The sequence below is a fragment of the Equus przewalskii genome, chromosome 5 (genome assembly GCF_037783145.1).
Source record: "Equus przewalskii isolate Varuska chromosome 5, EquPr2, whole genome shotgun sequence".
In the NCBI taxonomy this organism is placed as follows: domain Eukaryota; kingdom Metazoa; phylum Chordata; class Mammalia; order Perissodactyla; family Equidae; genus Equus; species Equus przewalskii.
In genome coordinates, this window is record NC_091835.1 from 1,139,555 (window position 1) to 1,162,678 (window position 23,124).

At 37.9% G+C, this 23,124-nt stretch overlaps 1 protein-coding gene across 1 annotated transcript in view; it reads left to right on the forward strand.

The window, feature by feature from the left end:
- The window catches only part of CPS1 (carbamoyl-phosphate synthase 1), a 117,164-nt gene that overhangs the window by 26,521 nt on the left and 67,519 nt on the right, over positions 1-23,124 (forward strand). The window contains exons 5-16 of the mRNA XM_008526069.2: positions 1,223-1,279; positions 3,432-3,524; positions 7,585-7,674; positions 9,383-9,511; positions 10,073-10,179; positions 11,035-11,173; positions 11,852-11,929; positions 13,481-13,579; positions 15,704-15,799; positions 19,046-19,235; positions 20,195-20,352; positions 21,868-21,996. Of these exons, the coding sequence (XP_008524291.1) occupies positions 1,223-1,279; positions 3,432-3,524; positions 7,585-7,674; positions 9,383-9,511; positions 10,073-10,179; positions 11,035-11,173; positions 11,852-11,929; positions 13,481-13,579; positions 15,704-15,799; positions 19,046-19,235; positions 20,195-20,352; positions 21,868-21,996 (1,365 nt within the window). The remainder of the gene's footprint in view (positions 1-1,222; positions 1,280-3,431; positions 3,525-7,584; positions 7,675-9,382; positions 9,512-10,072; positions 10,180-11,034; positions 11,174-11,851; positions 11,930-13,480; positions 13,580-15,703; positions 15,800-19,045; positions 19,236-20,194; positions 20,353-21,867; positions 21,997-23,124) is intronic.

Below are 23,124 nucleotides of genomic sequence, written 5' to 3' on the forward strand. Positions count from 1 at the left end.
ATAAACGAAAAAGGTTGTAAAGCTTATCTTATCCTTTCCTTAAGTATTATTTTCTAATCAAATGAGAGGATTCTCCTGGTTCGAATGTCAGACGTACTTGAAGTTAACAGACCTGCTGAATTTAGCTTCATCTCCAGTGTTGCCGTGGCTGCCTTTTGTTGATTGCTGCTGGCCTGCAGTTGTCAGAATATTATTCTGAGAAAGCTCTGCCTCTCCAATGAGTGTCCACCAATTGGGGCTAAATGTTGCCTCTTTCTGACAGATCAAAACATCTTGATCTCCACTCCCTGGGTCTCATTCTTTCTAAATTTTAAAAGAGAGAAGAAGGCATCTATTTCACCTCCCAGGACTTTATTATTTTCTTCTCAACCATTATCTGAATTTACCTCCATTACCCAGAGAGCTAATGTTCCTAATGGGCATTCAGAAGACTCCCCGTCTCCCCTTAATGTTTCCTTTAGGTTGGCTGGTTTTTAAATGTGCTTCGAATGTTCTTCCATGATCACAGACATAGTACTACTAGAAGAGGGTCTAAGATAATACCCAGTTCACCTCCTTCTGTGTACAAGTGAAGAAAACACCTTGCTCAAACATCGCTCAGATAATTGGGGGAAGAAAGGAAATTAGAACTGATAGTTTGATTGCTGACTCATTGCTCTTTCATTATATCACATCTATCTCTATCCAACCTTGTCGGAGAAACTAAAACAAATGGTGGTGCTGCCTGGTTTACTAATAGGGAGGGTATATTTTATTACAGCATGACTAGTTAAGCACCTTCAGAAAAATCTTTGCCTACTATGTGCCGGGAACATTTGCCTTAAAACATGGATTTGCATATTATTTACATGTCTTTGCTTATGAAATTCACAAATTTAATTATTTAAATCTATCTATCATCTATCTATCTATCTACCTACCTATCTATATAACTTATGTAACGTCCTGGGTTAAAAGCAACAAAACTGTAGCAGAAGATTGATGTTCAGAATTCTCATTTTTTATTCTGATGAAGGGCCTGGGTATTAAGAGTCCTGTGCCTAATTGGAGCAGCAATTTACCGTGTTCTGACAACACACTCACCCTGGCTCAGAGAAAAGAAGGAGTAGGGAAATTGTTTACTGCTCAAGAAGATAGATGATGCTAAGTTTGTAACTTGAAAACAATATGCTGGATCTAATTTCCTCCAATTTCACTATCACTACGATTTCTTTTCTTACAGGTTCCTGCAATTTATGGAGTGGATACAAGAATGCTGACTAAAATAATTCGGGATAAGGTATGATCTTCATCTTATCCAAAATCTATGTTTCTTCACACACACACACACACACACACACACATTATTTTTGTTCTCAGTGCCCTAGGAATCCATTAGTATGTAAAAAAAATTGAATCTGGCCAGTTTCTGCCATTTGTGTCTCTGTCATCTTTTACTATTTTGGATGTAATTTTCAAGACTGAATACATGATTGGGATGTTTGTTACCAAATGGACTGGGGGGTAATTCATTGGGCAGCAGTTGACTGAGTGCCCACTCTGTGTTCACCATCCCAACATGTCAAGGCCTTTAGAATTCAGCTCACGTGACAGGATTAGTGAAGCAAGTGGAGAGGGTAGCTCGGTGCCTGACAATTTTGCCTCCGTTGAATGCTTACCAGCTGACAGATGCCACCCGGGATATGCACGGCCCTGGTGCTGTTCTTTGTTGGGTCCTCAGGGGAATGTCGTCAATTAGCGAGTTATGCTTCCTGAGTGTGCCACGTGAGCCCTGCAGGTGTCACCTCATGATGCAGTCTTTCTTGAGACTCTACCAATTACCAAGCTGATAAAAGGAAAGTTTATCTTTTGCTTTCATATCTGATTGGTCAAACCTCTGACCACTTCTTTGAGGATATCACCATCTGCTTGCTTCTTGTTATACAAGGTGGACACTATTTTTTTCCTACATAAACCTTCACATCCCAGACCAGAAAGAAACTACCTTGTTTAACATTAACCAAATTCCCCAAGTGCCACTAAAGTTTTCTCATTGAATTATATTACATACAAAAGAAAAATAAATAAATGATCCAATTTCAGAGTGAAATTGATTCTTCAAGATAATCTGTTGTAGATTCCTTTTGGATTATATCTTGACACAGGATCTCTGTAAACAGAAAGAAAGAACAGCTTTGAAAATAAGAGCCATGACCACATAGCCATGACGAGAAGGAAGACAGTGAGAGCTCTTGCGATCCTTCAAGATCCTCCCACTCTGCCTCTGATTTTATCCCCTCCCCCTTGATTTTCCTGAGAATAGATGTTAGTGAGATCATACATCCCAGGTAGATTCTTGTGTTTTCTTAGCCCAGTGATGTTGTGGGAGCAGTACCCAATAATGATGCTACCAGAATGGGAAGAGAATAAAATTTGGAAATCCAATTCAGGCTGCAGAGTTGGCAGGTTGAATAGAATATAGTCAAGTTTAATAATTTGGCAAAATGCTTTACAAGACCATACTGGATTCTTCATGCTGGATGTTAGTTTAAGATGAATCCTCCTTTTATCAGAGACAGTTAGGTTTTCAATATTTAGCTGAGTAGATTAACACAGACAAAACAATCATCTTTCCTATTATATTTGATTATGAGTGATGCTGGTTCATGTTAAAAACGTATATTGTAGCGTTCAATTCTATTAATCTTAGGTTGAAAGTAAGAGTGTATTTCATTCAGCAAGGTTTAAGGAAAAGGAAATGAGGACTAAAAAACAAATTTCAAAATTAGAGATCCATAAATATAGTGAAGGGATTTTATAATTTAGATTTTATAGGAAAGTAGAGACCACCATGAAATTTAATAATCCAGCATGGAAGTGAAAGGTGGTTTTTAGTTATTTTCCCAAGAGTGTGAGGTAGCACTCTGGTTTTAACAATTGCACTGAAATAACAGTCGTGTCTGAATGACGTGCGGGCACTTTCTACCCTCCCTCGCTCCCAAGTGACCTCTTCCCCTAAGGAATAAGTTTCAAAGGAAAACATTCTTTTCAATTTTCAGATTTCTTATTTTCTTTTCAACAGATTGTTTTGTCCACGTCTGCCGTGAAATATCTTTAGGTCGTATGCACTAAGGTATAGGTGTCTCAGGTACTCCAGTTTGCACCAGTCTGGAAGCTGGAGAACTGATTCTGATGCCTTTTGCCTTTGCTTACCCCAGGTGATGGCCTCAGCCCTAAGAGAACTAATTCTACTTCTCAGAATGTTTCTGAAAATGTACCTTGCAAATTACTTCATCTTTCCAGATTGAGAAGATGAAAGCCTTTCGCTGATGGTTATGAGCAGTTATAAAGACATCTAAATCGTGGAGCAGCTGTTTAGGTCTCTGAGAATTTGTCCTGTTGGCACCTTCATCGCCGCTCCCTTCTAACTGTCTAATTCTTTAATTTGATAGGGTACCACTCTTGGGAAGATTGAATTTGAAGGTCAGTCTGTGGCTTTTGAGGATCCAAATAAGCGGAATTTGATTGCTGAGGTTTCAACCAAGGTGAGAGATTTTCCTTCATATTTTGTAGTTCTATTTTATTCTCTTTAGACGTCCCTTTCTTGTACTATCAGAATCTTTACTTAGGCAGACGTCATCTTCCAGAAGTACAAGAACTGAGGGAAAAAAGGGTCTCAAAGCAGCTAAAATATATATTACAAATCAGTAAATTTAAAGTTACTAATTTTACTTACAGGGAAAATTTCATGTCCCAATTTAGAGTCCATTTACTATTATTTTAACATTTTTTTCTTTTCTGGTTCTCCAGCTCAAGGCTTTAACAGTGTCAAATAAAGGGGCCATTGAATTGACAAAGATAGGCATGGCAGTGATTGGGAGTCAGAGCAAGTAACCAGCCACAGAACCAAGAGCACTTTATAGAATCAGACTCACTAATCAGAGTCTGGGTCATTTTGTACAGGGAAAAGTTTTCCTTCACACGCTGAAGATTTACTGTATTAGAGCTCATTTCAAAAATTAATATTTATAATGATGACTGTGCCAACCCAAAGTGAGATACGTTTAGTGTATATTGACAAGAAGGTATAGAATACCTCTTAGAAAGATGTCTGTTGGTTTTGATTGAAAATCTATTAAAGTAGTTGTGAGTCTCTTGCTGCAGTCTCTGTCCTTGGGGACCGTGAGAGCCTCGTGGGGTAGATAAACGGGTAATCACCATGGACAGAGTCCTGTGGTAAATGCTATCCTTGGAAGGTGCACAGGGCGCCACGAGGGCATGCACGGGTAGCATCCGGTGAGATACGTGGATCAGGGGAGGCTCTGCAGAGGAGGCAGGCTTCTTCTGAGACAAGGAGCAGGTAGTTAGGTGGATGGAAAACTAGGAGGACTGCGTCTCAGGCAGAAAAATTGGGAAATGTTTAAAGGCATAAAGGCATGAAATAACATGGCGTGTGTGAGGAGTTGTGTGTAGTTTGGTATGGCTGAACTAAAGAGGCACACGTTTAGCTAAAGATGAGTGGAGATGGACTAGAGCCAGATCTAGACGGTTTCATGTCATTGGCTAAATAGCAAAACTGGAAATGATTGGCAAGTCATTCAGCATCATTTTGCAGCAAAGTAGACTGGAGAAAAGAGCAATTAACTAGAAGGTTATTGCAGCTAAACCCATGAGAGCCTGACCTGAGCAGCAACAGGAGGAAAAGACAGTGAGGTGGCTTGGACAGAGAGGAGAAAGAGGTACAGGATGTGACCAGATAGAAGATCCCCCTATTTTCTCAGTTGGGAATTTCAGCGAGTTTGAGTGAGCACAGTGAGCATTTCAACAGGAGTTTGAGACGTCCATGGGATACGGCTCTGAAATTGATTTAAAGAAAAGTTTTTGGTGCACTTTGAAATTTAAAGGGTGGATTGCTACTTTCTGTTTTTACCACATAAAATAGGAGACAAAATAGTTTTCTTTTCCTGGGAGAATGTATTTGGTTACCATTGTGCTTTAAATGTGGAGAATTCAGGCCCATGGAAACTTTTTTGAAGTCATTGCTATTGGCTGGCTCCACCTTGGGGCTTATTTTCACTATGGGAGAGATGGCCATGCACTTCTCTTCCAGGGTCAACATGCTAAGATTTATACCTAGAAAGCTTTGCTCCAGTGTCCAGCTTTTAAACATTGTCTCATACTGCCTTCCAACATATTAGCAATAATAATTATTGATAACCATAGTCACGCTATCATGTAATAATATTCAAATAAGTTTGCATAGTTTTACACAATCTATCTTTTACCTTTGCAAAGTGAGACTCAAGGATTTCTAATCAGAAGCTGTAAAATGTATGATGAGATAGTGGGTGGATGCACCAGAGAACTGACTCTGGTTGTAGGGGGTACTCCCCTCCCTGCTGTGGCCAAACCTTCTCATTGAGGGTCTTTAGAAAGGATGCTGCCCAACACCTGCTGATACTTTTTCATTTGTGAAGTGATTCATGTTGTAATACAGCGCCAATCAGAACAATATTTCATGAGGAAGAGTTCCAGCTGTGAGAACTTTGGTGCACCTGGGCTTTTTTTTTTTTAAGGAAATGTTATTAAAAGAATGAAAATAGCCTGATTAGTAGCATGTCAGCCTCAGAGAAAACACACATTGATATTATCACTTATTCCTACTCCTGTCACTTGGAAATGGGGGACCAGGATTTTGGGTCCCTAGGAATCAGTACTGAGTCTTGATACTTGTGCTGGGCATGGATATGTATTTACATCATGCTGACGCGTAGGAAATATGAGCTGTTGAAGAAAGTGAATCTTAAGTTAGATAAACAATTGTTTATGTATTTAGAATCTGATCATGCCATGTGCAATATTCACTTGTTTTTTAATTCCGAAATCTGTCCATTCAAATGACATGGAATACTTTCCTGTATTTGTTTCTCCACATTTTCTTGTGAAATGGTTTAGTTTGAGACACAGCATTAGAGAGGGCTATTTTTTTCTTTCAGAATGATAGAATTTTAGAATTGAGAACTCCTTTGGGGATCTCGTCTAGCATTTTCCAAATGTGAGGAACATTGGCCTGGAGAAATTCACATTAAAAAATTCTATGGTCAAATAAGTTTAAAAAAACCCCTGCATAATATATTCCTCTCCTGGAGAGTCCTCATATATTCAAGGGTCTGTGAGGTTTTGCTTAATTTTCATTGTTTTGTGTGGAGAGTATATAATGTGTTTGTGTAGAGACCAACAACAAGCCTGTCTGAATTTTTTGTCTGTGTGAAACAAAGGGAGACACTGCTATGGTGAAAGCTTGCTTTGGTTCTTCATGCTGGCACAATTAGAGAACTTCATTTCAGCTGTGACAAAAATGCATATTTGTATCTTTATAGATATATATAGATAGATTATATTTATTCTGTGAGTTCTTTTTGGATGTGGTTGATAACTTAATTCATTGTCTTGTAATTGCAATTTGATGTAGCTACAACTAGATGGAAACATTGCTTTATTTTGTAGCAGAAGCCTAAGGTTAAGCATAAATTTGTACTTTTTCAAACTATCTGATGATAGAGATTATCTATAGCATTCATTGATCAGTTCAGCAGTAATTCCCCCAGATCATGGAAGGACTGGGGTATTTTTCTCTAGAATTGTCAGCAGGAGAAAAAATATAATAAACTCTTTTCGTATTTTTTCCTCAAGTACAGTTTAAGGATTATGTTTCATATTATATAGACTTCTTGGGGAGGTAGACATTTCAGTTAAGGTAAATGTTCTTTCAAATATCCAGATTGCAATTTTCATCTAAAACCTCCTGCAAACTTTGAAATCATCCTAAATTTCAGAATGTGCCCGCTAACTCTCCAAGCTGGAGGCAGTGCGGGCGCCCAGCCCCTACGCTTTCTCTCTCTCTATTTCTATTATTTCTCATTTATGACTTTGGGGAACTGCTTCTGGGGTAAATGCCTGTAAAAGCGGATCTGACTCCAAGCAGTGCTTAAGACGTAGGTAATGATTGTAATATGCTCTGGGATCCTTTTATGAAGTTTACCGTTTAAATGCAAACAATTCACAGCAACCCAGCGGGACCAGGGGCTGCACTAGCTTAGCAGTTGTCTGACCCTCATACTGACTTCATCCAATAGCCTCACCGCATCAGCCTAAGGCACAGTAGCTTTACCCCATCCAAACTTTATTGTGAGTTGAGGATGGAGTGCCATTTAAAGCATGATGTATCTATTACCACAACTGTCTACTGCTGAATCAGGCAATAGTTCTTTAAAATTCCATTGCTGCTGGTTGTTAATGAGGCAAAACATGGGAAAGATGGTAGTTAACTATGGAAGCCAACAATTTCTTAGGGATCATTGTTATTACTGTAATCAACATTTTATATAAAACAGCAAAGTGCTTTTTTCTCATAAAAAAGATACAGTTTGTGGCACTTGCTGTGCCTGTCTTACAAATTGATTGTTAACTGCAAGTCACTCGCTAGTAGTTAGCAATCAATCTGCTACTAATCCAAGTGCAAAGCATCCTCAGATGTGTTGATCATGTTAGTGTGTTGCTCATAGCTGGAACTTCCCTCTCACTCTCTGGTTTTTAAAATGGCAGGATGTCAAGGTGTATGGCAAAGGAAACCCCACCAAAGTGGTAGCTGTGGACTGTGGCATCAAAAACAATGTGATCCGCCTGCTCGTAAAGGTGAGTGATTTGTTTGGTCTCAAAGGTGAGGGTTTGTCATGTTGATCCTTAGTGGTAAGCTGATTGCCTCTGTTTCAGAGAAAGCTCGTGCGCTCTCTCAGAATGTCAGGGGATCTACTCTCTTCTTGTTGCCTTTGATCTACAGAATAACACATTTATCCCTGTTAAAATTAGAGATGTAGGCTACTATATTTAAAAAAAGCCCCTCAAAATCCACAAAAACAGAGAAGAAAATGATGACTGTTCTTCTCACTTACTGACTGACGCGGTGAGACATGTCATGGTCACTTTCTTGGGGTTTAGAGATGACCAAAAAGCTAGAGTCAGAGGGAGAACTGCTCCATAGGGCTGCATTCATCATGCACCACATGTTTGGAGGGGCCCTGTCCTGATGTAGCACAAACTTTCACATTGCTCTATATCAAATCTTAGACACTGGTTAAAGTTAAACCTTAAAAATCCTTAAGGAGAATGTAACCATTGTCACAACGTTTTCTTAAATTTGTTTTTCAGCATTTCTCCTTCTCCTTCCCTCTTCCATTCTCTTTCTGTCTCTCTGTCTGTGTCTCTTGTTTCACACACACACGCACACACAGATTTGCATAATATCAAATAGGCATGGGCACAGGAAAATTCTTCAATTCATCCTCTCTTTGTTAGAGAATATCAGCAATATTCAAATGATGATTTCAAATCCTGGTCAATTTTATTAAGGAAAATGTGCATAGACTCTTCAGTAGCAGATACTGTCGATGGCCTATCCATACCTCCCTCTTGTTTTACCATTTGAAGGCATTTTGCCCATCTTCCAGTTGCATGCCTCTGCATCTCCTTGCTTGAGGGCTCTCTTTGGTTGGTTGGAGCATGCTGGCAGGTAGGAAATGCCATAGAATTAATGATCCCCACAGCAGCCCCAACCAATGGCTAGAGAGGGTCAATGTATAATGCTCCAGCTCCTTTGCCCCGTGGCTAGGCTTCTTTAGGGTGGATATTCTACACTGGCTCTCAGAGTTACCCAGTGGGCTGGAGATCTGGTGGTCTCTAGTGGTAACTGCTTGATCATGCATACTTTATTGGGTGTCTCAAGGTGAAGCTTCCTATTGGTATTTCTTGGAACCCCTTCCAAATAAACTTCTTGCTCTCAAATCCTTGTTCAGGAAATGCTTCTAGAGAAACTGTGAAAGACTTACTCCTATCCACTTTTATATAAAAGAGTTCTAATTTTTCCATCAGAATATGCGTATTATAGGTAATATGAGCAAACCCTAGGAAAGAAGGCTAATTAAGCTTTAGTCAGACAGAAAAGGCAAAATAGAAAAAGGTGAGAGGTGGACCAACTTAAATTTTGCAGCAAATGGATCTATCTTGTTTGCAATTCTCTCACGTAGCTAGTGATGATGACCTCTCCCCATTCGCCCAGTCAGGAAGCCCGTAGGCTCTGAAAACTCCGAGGTGCAGGACAGTGTGTTACCTACGTTTACAGGATCAAAACTTTCATGGTGTTGTTCCTCCACTTTCTATTGACCATTGGCTCCATTTACATCACCCGAAATGCAATGAGCCACCAAAGAATTTGTTGCTCAGCATTATTTATTTGAATCATGTACTATTTTTCCCTTCCCTTCAGGGAGAGTCAAGAGTAGGTCTAGCAAAGTTATACTATAGCAAAGAGAAAAGTTATTAATTTGATTTGGTGTTTCTTTTCCAGCGAGGAGCTGAAGTGCATTTAGTTCCTTGGAATCACGATTTCACCAACATGGAGTATGATGGGCTTTTAATTGCTGGAGGGCCTGGGAACCCGGCTCTTGCACAGCCACTAATTCAGAACGTCAAAAAGGTGCAGTGAACTTGGGGGTAGTGTGTATCTGTGTGTGAGGTGGAGGGGGTCTGCTCTACAGTGCTGAAAAGGCTGTTATAGGTTTATTTATTCAGGTAATTTTAGGACTTCTATGTGACCTCTGTGACATTGTCAGCACAGATATTGTGTAGAAGGAACCAACAAAGAGGGAGAAGAAAAAGAGTCTTTCTTCAGGCAGAGTAACTGGGATCGTGTCCTCGAGTTAAGGGAGCTGGAGTCCAATCTCCAAACGTGTCTTTCTGTACACCTGGGAAATGATGACTCATGATCCTCGCCATAACCCTAGGACTATGAGACCTTCAAGTCTCTAAAGAAATACTAATTAGATTTAGTTTAGTCTGAATGCTAAGTACATTTTATTGAATTCTAATGCTACAAATTCGTCAATCACGTCCTTATTTATAATCTAGCTTTTTATTTGATTACTATTCTTTTTACCTTGTTAATTAAGCAAAAAAAAAGGATACTTCATTTTATTCCTCAGAGGCAGCGATTTTTGGCACTGTACTTCTGGGTTAATGAAAGTTCTCCCTGATTTAGGTTTTGGAGAGTGATCGCAAGGAGCCACTGTTTGGAATCAGTACAGGAAATTTAATAACAGGATTGGCAGCTGGTGCCAAAACCTACAAGATGCCCATGGCCAACAGGTAAAGCAGTTCTGCTTCTGTTCGCAGGTCAAACTGCTCTGAAGTGCTGTTAGTAGTGAAACCCCAAAGACTTAGAGAACTTACATGCCATTTTCTTCAGAATAAGTAGATAACCACACTATTACATGGTTCACAGTTTTCTGTTAACTGCGTTTTTGAAAGGCAGCCTTCTCTAACGATAACTTGGCTGTAGTTTAAAGTTATTTTCTTTCCTTTGGCATAAATAGAGGTTATAATACTCAATCAAATGAGATTCCAAGGGAAGTTGTTCTGATTGAAGCTTGATTTCAGAGCACTGATGACATTGTAAGAGTCTAGTGTGACCTAAGAACCAGGAAATCTTCAGATCCTCTCGATGGTTCTACTTCCTTACCCCAAATGGTGTTAATTTATTCAACATGGAGTTTTCCCAACAGCCCATCTTCCACATACAGTATAATTCAAAATGATTCAGGACTGAGTGGTCATCTCTTTACTGTCCCTCAAAACTCTCCTCTGGCTTTAAAAGTACCATAGCTCCTTAAAATAAGTTGGTTATGTTTGTCTGTCTCTGTTAAGCTAGTGAGCAACTTTTAACTTTTTGTTGTGAGTGCAATTCCTCCTTTTCTAAAACCGATTATAGAAGTTTAATAGACCTGATATTTAACACACAACAAAGCTTCCTGAATTGATTTTTGTTGCTAAAATTATTGGGATTAACGATCTGTGACTTTTCTCGCAGACTAATTTTCACTAAGCAGTTGAAACTTTTGAATTTTAATAGGCTTTTCTTGTTCACAATTTTTGCAACTAATGCGTTCTTATTCTTCTCTTCACTTTTACTTTTCCCTCTTCTTGTTTTCGTTTTCTCTCCAGAGGGCAGAATCAGCCTGTTTTGAATATCTCAAATAGGCAGGCTTTCATTACTGCTCAGAATCATGGCTATGCCCTGGACAGCACCCTCCCTACTGGCTGGAAGTCACTTTTTGTGAATATCAATGATCAAACAAACGAGGTGAGTGCTCTCAGTAAACCTGTTCAGTTGGTGACGAGAAATGTGGGCTGTCAATACTCTGTTATATAGACGCTTTCCCGTTGTTTATGTAGGCTATTTGGGGTGTCTGTGGAGGAAGTCTTTTTACAGGTTACTTCCCATAGCCCCGTGCTTTAAAAAAATAATTTCTCTGTCTTATTCTCTCATCGGTTGACTCATTCAGATCCACTCTTTGAGTCTTTAATCAATGCCTGTCTTACACATTCATTGTCAATGAGCAATTGTTCCAGATCCGTTTGGGCCCAGTCTGTGGGGGTCTCTGGGACTTGCTTAGCACTGAAGTAGTCTTTGTGAAGACCCTTGGAGAAGTAATTTAGGAGCTGGAGATAAGGAGAAGATTTGAGTTTGATTTGAACAGAGCCTAGAGTGGCACCAAAGACTACAGACCAAATCAGCTGTTTTTCTTAAGGGAGTCACACTCGCTGAGTCTTCGTTGGTGTATTTTCTGTTGTTACCAAAATGGTCTGATAACGTCAGTTCTTATATTCTCCAATTATGTTACTTAACAGTACTGTTACTTTTGAGAATGTTCTTATGCATTTAACTCAGGGTTTAAATTTGAACTTTATTGTCCACTGAATAATGTATAGTCTGGGAATTGTTAGCAAAGGAAATTCTTTCTGTTTCTCACTCCTTTAGGGCATTATGCACGAGAGCAAACCCTTCTTCGGTGTGCAGTTCCACCCAGAGGTCAGCCCAGGGCCAAGAGACACTGAGGTATGCCAGAAGGATGAGGCCTATTAAATACTTACATTCTTTTTTTCAAATCAGAAATGCATTTATGTGAAAACTCAAGAAACCAAAATAATCACCCCAGATCATCTGGATACAGAACATTCTCAAGAAGAGGGCTCTGATAAGACACATTTTGTATTAAAATTTCCCCATGAACATCATGGAGAAACTTTCTATCTTTTTTAAAATTTAAAGTGGGAAAGCCCTTAAGAAACCCAGTGTGATGCTATTTTTATTTAAGTCCTTATTATTCTAATATATTTAGTTCTGAAATTTACAATTATTGTACTATGCAAATGAATTCCCTCTTGCTTTCTTGTTCTCATAACTGAAATGAAATTTTAATCCCCCATCTGTGACTTCACAAAAATCCCTATGGCAACTGCTTGTGTCGGGATGAAGAGAACAAACAGCAGAAGGAAGAAGGCGCGTGGGGGAGGGGAGAGGGCACGCGTGCACGTGCTTATGAGTCAGATGGCTTCAGAAAGGAACCACAGGGACTGCTTGGAGGAGTTTTATTTTTAATTCAAAGAGTTTTGCTTTTTTCTGTGAGCTCTTGATTCAGTGCTAAGGACATCTTTCCAAACAAGAGCTTGCTGTGACCCTCAGTCTGGTGCGATTACTCTCACCCCCATCCTGGGGCCTCCAGGCCTAATGCTGTCAATTCCTCCTTGTCAGCAGATACTCTCAGAAGAGACACTTGGTAAAACGAGGAGGAATATAAGAATTTTCCCTCTGTCAACCCTACTTCCTCATCACTGAATTGCCTTTTCAGATATTTGTATTTTGTTGCTTTAATATTATTAGGAAATAATGGTTCTTAATAGCCAAAAACAGTATAACATTACCAACCCACGATGAAACTCATAAATAAAATTTAGTTACATGCACATATCGCTTAATGCATGCTGAATACTTTTTTAAAATTTAAATTATTTTCCTATATTAGTACTTCAGATTAGGAACATTGAAATTAAGGCATATAATATCCCGTATCACTTAATCCTTTTTTTTGTCCTGCCAAATGGTAGCAAAATGAGTATCTTTTTGAAATTTGTCATGTCTAGTGCAACAACAAGTAAATTCATTGGTAAAACTTAACAATAATCTTTAGAGATATTTTTAGAGCTGATAGAAATTTTTAAAATCCAGTTATTTCTAATTTTAGGATGTATAAATAATATGGTTTCAATTTTTTTTGCATAACTAGAATTTTATTTAGAAGAAGAATAAGATTCATAATTAAGGGGTTGAAAACTTGACATTCTCAGAAGGCATTATTTGAACTGTTCAATTTGAAAAGTTTATTTTGATAGGATTTGAAGTAACCAGTTAGAAGTGTTTATTTGATCTGATTCTTACACTAGTAAATAGTTTTGCCATAGTTGGCAAAAACCAAATATTGCATAGGAATACTTTCCTAAAATACTATTAGTTGCTTCTCTGAGGTTCAGATTTAACTGAGTGCACTGTATTTCATGTGGCAGCCTCATGGGTTTTGAAGCTTCTGACCAGCTGGTTATGTCTTTCTAGTACCTGTTTGATTCCTTTTTCTCACTGATAAAGAAGGGGAAAGGTACCACCATTACATCCGTTCTACCGAAGCCGGCGCTGGTCGCGTCTAGAGTTGAGGTCAGTCTTTGTAGCCTTCCTTTTGGTTTATGTATTTTGGATTTTCTCTATCACGTGATGATTTTTTTTAGTGAATTATGTAAACCATTTTAATGTCTATGAAAGATGATTGGTAATATTGTAAACATCCATCATTTTAGCATCTAATTTTTGATCTGTTCTTGATGATGTTCATTACACTTTTCATGTTTTGACTTAAAATCATACCTTTTAAAGTTCACTTCTTCTAGAATATTTGTCATAAAATAATTTAATAAAGAATAGTGTTTAATTTAATTTAGAATTTGATATAGTTCCCATTACTTAATAAACTATAGCCCTATGTAAGCTTGAGATACAGTTCAGACTACAGAATCATTGTAGATGATAGAATTGGTTGTTTAGTGGTTAATACTCAGTGCTCTCACTTCCTCAGTCTGGGTTCATTTCCCGGTCAGGGAACCAAATCACCTTCTGTTGGTTGTCACACTGTGGTGGCTGCGTGTGGCTGTGATGCTGCAAGTTATGCCACTGAGATTTCAAATATGAGCAGGGTCACCCATGGTGGACAGGTTTCAGCAGAGCTTCCAGACTAGACAGACCAGGAAGAAGGACCTGGCCACCTGCTTCTGAAAAAATTGGCCATAAAAACTCTATGAATAGCAGTGGAACATTGTCTGATAGAGCGCCGGAAGGTAAGAGGATGGTGAGAAAAGACCAGGCAGGGTTCTGCTCTGCTGTACACAGGGACTCTAGGAGTCAGAATCGACTCGGTGGCACTAACAACAACAAAGAAGAATTATTATTTAACATCATGAATGGAATAACATCATTTTACCTCTAAAAGCAAATGGATAAGGATTAATGTAGCATAAGCCTTGAATCCTTATTTGTTTGAATGTGTGTGTTACTAGACAAGGTTTCTACCCATTGCTGTCATAGTTAAGCCACACACATACCCATACCTTTATTATATAAGCTTTAGAAGGATATATGTGTTATTTTCAAGTATATATACACATACTTTATGTATAATATGTTTATGTGAAATAAGTTGTTTATGTGAAATGACGTTTACATGAAATGTAAATGTTTATATGAAATGATATGTTTACATCATATCATATGTTTACATGAAATGATGAGTTGAGTTAGATGGACTGTTTCGAGGATTTCCATGATAGCTTCTTTTCCTAAAATGGAGAGATTAAAGGTAATCCATCCACTCAGTGTGGGAGCAAACTGTGGCTTCCTGGTAGCTAAAGAATCCAGGTACCATGTAGTGTTTTTCTCAGTGTTAACACATGTTCTTCAGATGCTTTTCTTTTTATAAACGGTGTGGGAAAAGGCATAATTTGGGATCCCCCAGTGCCTTGCATAGAGTAGGTGCTCAATAACTATTTGTTGAAACAAACCAAGTTTCCCAGGTCATGGTCTGTCTCAGTGACCAAGAATATCTCTCTCTTCTGAAGGTCTTGGTGGTTGTGGCTGGAAAATAAGCAGTATCATTACTTGTTTGAAATAGTACAAACAATTTTGTATGAATTTCCGTTATGTTGCCAAGACATGATCTTCTTCTTATTGTATTTTCTGTAAATATTTCTGGCGCTGAACTGTAAAGGCGAAATGTAAATATGAAGGCATACCATGTCGCCTCACCTCCTGACTTCTGTCTTCATTGGTTAGGGAAAGCCTTGAGGCTCACTTGTATTTATGCTGATCCTTTGTCCAGAGAAAACCTGTGGAATATTTAATTTAGTTAATTAAATTTTAAGGAGATTCTTATCTAAAAATAATATATATGTATTCATATACACATATAGATGTATATATTTACAATGATGTATGAATTTATATATATTTATATAATTATTTTTAGATGTTTATATATGTTTAAATAAAATGTAGACCTCTTCCAAAAACTTTTTACTGAAGAGAAAAAAACTGCACGATCTTTAGAAATTGCTTTGAAATTGGAGATGTTTAACTTGTTAGTCTTTTTACTCATATATTATAGTTTTCTAAACATTGTACTCTAAATCACCACATAAACTCAGACAATATAATTTGTCTTCCCCACTCTTGAAAATGCCTCATGTCTCCATCTTAATAATAAAAGCAATGTCATTTTCTTATTGCTTACAGGTTTCCAAAGTCCTTATCCTGGGATCAGGAGGCCTGTCCATTGGTCAGGCAGGTGAATTTGATTACTCGGGATCACAAGCTGTAAAAGCCATGAAGGTGAGAGAATATGATCTTTGCAAGAATTAATATACTCCCTGTAATGAGTCTAATTAGTACTTTACAATTTAGATTTATGACACTACCTCTTTTCAAAGTCACTATAATTAATTTCCTTAACTGTTCCTTACGCATCTTATATTAAAGAAAGTTTGATCACAGACAAGATTTTTAACTTTCTCAAAGGTTCACACCTGCAAATTAAGAAGGATAGATTGGCCTCCAAAATCATCTATGTTCTCACCTATTTATATTGAAAACATATAAAGCTGCATTTATAGATGTTGCTCATTCCTTTTGAGGTAGTGAGCTTTTAAAATCCACTTGTCTTTTGTGTGAAGGATGGAATTTGGGCATCTTCCCATGTTCTACAGGATGCTTCAGGCATCTCTGTGGTTGACAAGAGAAGATCCAGTTGGGGGAGCAAAGGCAACCACACCTGCTTTAGAAGCTTTAGAAGTTATTACCTGTCACTAGGGGACCAAAGTCCCTGGCCTGTGACTTGGACTGGATGGACCTACCAAGATGGTATGGCTGGATTTTCAAGTGGAAAAGAGGATTCGATACCGAAGTTGGGAAGAACTCCCTCCCTGTTTCTTCAAAGTCTCTCGTGATCTCTCCAACCCTTACCCCTTACCTCTCCTTTACCCTCACAGTAAAATAAAGAATTAGAAAAATTCCACTGTACATGTAAGGTAGTAAGGTATTTCCATTGAGGAGCTAAATGGCCTCTCTTTGGTGTCTTTATTTCCCTGGCTAGTTCCCATTTATTCCCCATTTTGGTGATAATCAGGCCATCCAGAGGCAATGTGAGCTCTCTGTGGCCTTGCCTCAGGCTTTGCGCTGTAAAACAATTCATCAGAGACCTGGCTGGGTGAAAGAAAGGCATCAGGAGACCAGGACAACAAACACAGAAAACAGTTGGCCAAAGTCTTTCTCTTTTTTCTTTTTGCTTTATTCAGTATTCTATATACGAAGATTTTCACCTGACAGATATCTGTTGAAAATAGGTGGAATGCAGCCCCTTCCTCTTCTGCCCATTTGTTTTTATTGAGTAGTCCTCTCCATGCATGCATGGGTGCACACGTACGTGCACACGTATTATTTCATGCACATTTTCAAAGTATGCCTTACTTCATTGTATTATGATTCAATTTATTTTTAGATAATTAGTGGAAGTCCAGTGGTTTAGATTGGTTAGAACACAATCTAAAAGTGTTCAAGGTTTAGAATGCGTTTAACTAGGATACAATTTTTTTTTATCTTATTTGGTTGTTTTATATAGAATTAATATTTTCATAACTTGTATTTTTTTTGATGAGGGAGATTGGCCCCTAGCTAACCTCTGTGCCAATCTTCCTCTTTTTGCTTGAGGAAGATTGTCCCTGAGCTCACATCTACGCCCATCTTCCTCTATTTTGTATTGGTTTACCTCCACAGCATGACTTGGTGAGCAGTGCATAGGTCTGTGCCTGGGATCCAAACCCATAAACCCCAGGCTGCTGAAGCAGAGTGTGTGAACTTAACCACTACGCCACTGGACCAGCCTCTACAGCTTCTATTTTTTATGTGCTTTACGTCCATTAGGTGAAGTTATATATTTTAACTGAAGAATACCAATTATTAGATATAGTATTGTGATTAATTAGGAGGTTAATAGAGATGAATTTATGAGCTAAATATCTAAGAAGAATTAGATTATTTATGTTCTGTAGCCAGAACTACATTAGAAAAAAATAATTTAAAATTTATCAAAACGGCTTGAAATGATTTCTAAGTTTTAAAATGCATGGGCACTCATCACATGCATTTATGGGAACTGTTCCTGTATAATTTGATTTATAAAAGTAGCTATAGTCATTGTACAGCACATTCAGGAAAAAACAAATATGCCTAAATCTGTAGTTATTTATCTATGATAGTGAGATCTATAACTTCTGTTGAGGACGTGTTCTCAGTTTGGACTCTATTTAAATTCCAACTCACATTTTAAATGCATTTGCTTATATGTGTGTATCTGTTCGATATTTTGTTAATCAGACTCTTTTAGAACAGTTCATTAAAATCTTGAGAGATGACTCATATTGAGGAAAGGGCATAGGACTTGAGTCACAAGACTTGGATTTGAGTCCTAATTTTGGCACTAATCAGCTATACGATCTTTGGAAACCTTATTGAATCTCAATTTCTTCATCTGTAAGGTAGAAATTTCTCTCATAGTCTTGGTATAAAAATCATACAGATTAGTGAAAAAGTACATTACCAGTTTTAAGGCACTACTTGAATTTAAAGTAGTGTGAAACACATTTAATTTTTCATTCAGATCCTCCCTCAAGGATATGTAGGGCTTTCAAGGATGATTTCTATACTTTCATCTGATATCTTGCTGACTTTTTAGAAGAGTTCAAAATTGACACGCTAATAGGTAGAATAATAAGCACCATCTGGCCATATTTCATGATAATTATTTTGCTAAGTGTCTAATACACAAAAATGTGCATTTTGCTGGTTTAGAAAGCTGTTATCCTTAGTAGCCTACGTGAAGAATTGTTTTGGAGGTCTCTCTAGATGTCAGGAACAAGGTAAGCCCATGGATACGTTCACACACACACACGTTTATTTTACTTTTTGCCATATGGTCATTTTCTTTCTATGTTATATGTATAAACAGTTGTATAATGCTTTTTGTTAAAGCACAGACTTGAAAATATTAAAAAAAAAATGGAAACCAGCAGAAGGCTTTCAGTGCCTCCAGCAAGAAGGGAATACGTTACCCTGCATTTTAAATGTGCACTCAGTGTTGCTCTCTGACAGACATTAGAAAGGAAAGAAGCTTGGATGTTGCCTCTTGTTTCATTTTATATTTTAGTCATTTAAAAGTGTGGGGACTATTTTATTCTTTTAAGGTTCATTGAGCTGTAAAGTTCAGTAGTACTGTGGTGTCTAGTCAAATTCTGTAGAAGTCATCTCCAGCTTTGCTTGATCCCTCCAGAGGCAAGGAATTCAGGGTGAACCTCATGAGGCAGCCAGTTCTTTTTAGATAGTTGTATTTTCAAGCAATTTCTTCTTTCTTCTCACCAAATATTTGTCTCCCTTTACCTCCCATTCACTAATGCTATTACTGATCTCTACAGCCCACAGATTAACTTGAAAGCTTTGTTATCCAATAGTACTCTTCATTCAAATATGGTCATTCTCTTCTTTTGACCATGTATTCAGATTCGGCATGTATTTTGTTTCTTTCAGGAAGAAAATGTCAAAACCGTCCTGATGAACCCAAATATTGCATCAGTGCAGACCAATGAGGTGGGAATAAAGCAGGCAGATACTGTCTACTTTCTCCCCATCACCCCTCAGTTTGTCACAGAGGTCATCAAGGCAGAACGGCCAGATGGGTTAATTCTAGGCATGGGTGGCCAGACAGCTTTGAACTGTGGTGAGTTCTTTTAAGTTTAATTTTAGAGTTTTGGCCCATACACTTATGTATAATATTTTTGTTTGACCCCATCTCACAATTGTGCTCTGTGTGTTCATAAAAGCTTCACTCAAATCTGGGAGGAAGCAGTTAGCAAACAGCCACCTGAAAATGTCATATGATGGATATTACTTGTTTATTTCACAGGACAACTGAGGCACAAAAAGACACCTTTTGCTGTATTGCTCCAGGGCGGCCATGTAGATTTCCTGGGTCTCCCTCCTCCATCCTGGGATCTTGCTTTTCTCTGTTACCACTGAAGCTTTGAGAACTATTATGAATGAAAGATGAGAATTCACGTTGATTGAGTGCTCTGGGCTCTCATGTGTCTCATGCTGTCTGCAGCGTTTGTCAGTCTTCTCCCGCCCCTTCATGCATCCGCTGAGTCCAATGCTCTGTCTCCTTTAAAACGCTTTGAACCTTTGGCGCTAGATCATGAGTGAGAATCTCGTTAGCTATTTGGGGTAAGCAGTTGGTGATGTAATTGGTATGTCAAATATAAAAGACTTAGACAAAGTTAGATGGCAAGTTGTGGAAACACAGAGAATTGTAATGATTTTTAACAAAGACAGAAAGCCGTATCACTGGAATTATTTAAATCAGAGTCTCGTAGGAATGGACCTTAAAAGGAAAGGATATATACTAAAATCTTAAGGCTCACTGTGATCCTATGATTTTTATTAATGAGGATCATAAAAATCATTTGAAGAAGATGGTAATATAAGTAACATCATATCAGAAAATATTTTGTTTGAATGTCTTCAGAATTTTTATTTCAAATTTTTATCGACCGCCTGTATAACTCCATTGTGGACTGTACTGCTTCTTGGAGTTAATTTTGAGATTTAAAAACAACTTCTATTAAAGAAGACATAAGAGTTTGAGATTTTAAAAACTGATTATATTTGCTTCTTCTGTAGGAGTGGAACTATTCAAGAGAGGTGTGCTCAAGGAGTATGGCGTGAAAGTCCTGGGGACCTCGGTTGAGTCCATTATGGCCACAGAAGACAGGCAGTTGTTCTCGGACAAACTAAATGAGATTAATGAAAGGATTGCTCCAAGCTTTGCTGTAGAATCAGTAAGGAACCTTTGTTCTGGAGAAATAAGGCCATTATTTGCCTTGCATTGTGGGGAGAATGGTTTGTCATGCCTAAAAATAATACTTAAATTATTATACTTGTGTATGTGTTCTTCCAGAAATGTGTTAGTGCCTCAGAGACATTGTGTATTAATTGCAGCGTTCAATGCTGAAATGTTAGCGATAGGTATTAATATTTTATTTTAAGAAGAGAAGTGTAAGCCCAGAGATAAAGTGGTTTATCAGTGATTGAAATGCTACTGAATTGCAAATCCCTTGAATTAAAATTAAAAACCACACCAACTTGCAATGCCAAAGTCATTTTTACCTTCTTCCTGGGATCTGTCACACATCCTGTATGTGCGAATGCCCTCAAATGGGAAATGACTAGATTTAAATTTTCCTGTTAGAAGGGAATAAACATTTAATAATGAAATTATCTGGAAAAAAGGTCATTGGATCTAATCAATGAGATTTATGACTGAGAAACCTGTGGCTTAGATGTTTAAGGAGGACAGATTATTTCGCATTTCTGCTAATCATTTTCCATAGTATCCTGCGCCTATGGATAGGTGGTTACCAGGCACCAGGAAAAAGTCAGCTTGCTGTATGTCTGTTTTTGCCTCTGACTTTATTCCTGATTTCAGGCATAGTCAGTGGAGTGGCGGTGCTGGAGACAGTTTATGACGCAGCCGCCCCATTGTAGAAATAGGCAGATCCTTAGGGATAAGGCAAGTACTGCTAGGACAACTGGAAATGGGTTATGGATGTTTCAGAAAAGAATGCTATCAAGTACCTGCCGTGTTGCACAGCTGTCAATCATGAATAATCCCAGGATAGCACTGCTGAATATTTGGAAAGCTTCTGCCATACATTTATTCTTTCGTTGCCAGGTTTAATTATGTCCTTGCTTCCTCACGAGGAGAAGCAGGCATATGGGAAAGGTGTAATTACATTCCCATTGGTAGTGTAATAATATTCCATGACAGAAAAATATAGCCACCATATGTTGTAGTTTGTAAGTTAAAAAAAAAATTCCAGGCTTCCGGGACTACTCTCTGACTACACTTGAAAAATGAAAAATCTTTTTCTATATAGTATTCCTAATGGTTTATTGTAGTAACACCAAGTTAGTTTCAGCAGTGGAAAACTTTGTTTCATTAAGTGATGAAGACTTTTAAACTGAATTTAAAAATTCAATATGACTTGCACTCTCAAATTAATAATGATTATTTCAGCTTTCGCCATCACCTTATTTTTTACACGGCAAAATAAAATTTACCACAAAGGGATAAAAAAAGGCCTTTCCTGTATGTTAAAAAAAGAATCCTAGAATTTTACTTAAAATTTGTAAAACAATGCTTGTTTCTCAGAAGGACATGAGGGAATAATAGAACATTTCCATAGTCCTTCTCCATAAATACACTGATTTATCTGAAGTGCCAGTCTCTCTTGGTATGATCTTTTCTGCGAGTGTGGTCAGCTTTTAACACTCCGAGTCCTCGTTCTTGACAGACTGAGGATGCACTGAAGGCGGCAGACACCATCGGCTACCCTGTGATGATCCGTTCTGCCTATGCCCTGGGTGGGTTAGGCTCAGGCCTCTGTCCTGACAAGGAGACCTTACTGGACCTCAGCACAAAAGTATGTATGTTCACAGCCCAAATTCTTACCAGCCAAGAAAACTGACTTGATATGCCTTTTCAACTGAAGAACGTTCTATAGATGAGAAACGGCCTTCTCTCTGTTTATTAAATCACTGTCATGTTCTCTAAAAGCGTTGTCCAAGAGACAACACCTTTGAAAGAGAAATATGGTACAATTATTTACACTGGAACTCAACGTTAACCCAGACAGTCCCGGGTAAACTGATGCTCACTTTACCTAAACATCCATCTTTACTGTACTGTCTATTGATTTCAACGCTAGGAAGTCAATCCAGTTCCGTCTTCCTCTGCTTCAAAATCTGCTCCAAAACACTCATAATGCCAAAATATATTTTAGTGGTTAAAAAAACCCTTGGAATATAATCTCCCATTTCTCCATTATCTTTTGAAATTATACAAAACACATGGAGTGGTTTAGCTTTACCTCAGATTTAGTGGTTTAAATATATACAGTATAAACCTTTTAGTAACATAAATGAGTGAGCTCTCCACCAACTGCCACACACACATAAGCAAAAGTGAGATTTGAATGTTTATAATTTATTTTATCTCAAAATCACTTTCCTATAAAGTGTTTTCTTAAGTGTTAAAGGGAAAATCTTGAGAAAATTAAGATGCGCTACAAGAAAATAAATTAGAGATTAACACAGAAAATGTGCTCCATGAAAGTAGAGTTTTGCTTACACTCTATTCCCACAGAATAGAACAGTGCCTGGCGATGCTGGGGCTTGATAATTGTTTATTGAATAAATGAAGGTGTGTGCAGCCGAGAGGCCTGTATAACTTACATGCCCTCAACGAAATGAATCTGAGGGCTAGTTTGGGGCATTCTGAGTAAATAGCTCAAGCACAGCTTAGAGCTTTATCATTACTTACTTGTTGGAGTGAAACAAAATGTGGCCCTTGAATTGCTGACATAGGATTTTGAGAACAGATAAATAAAATTAAATATATTTAAATAACTATTTACATAACTATAATGACAACCTCACATGTCAACAACTTGGATTTAATTTTTCTAAAGTTACCAAAACAAACCAGAAAAAGAGAAATATGTCTAATATAAATGTTTCTTGTTTCCACTCTGGACTTCTGAATCATGTAT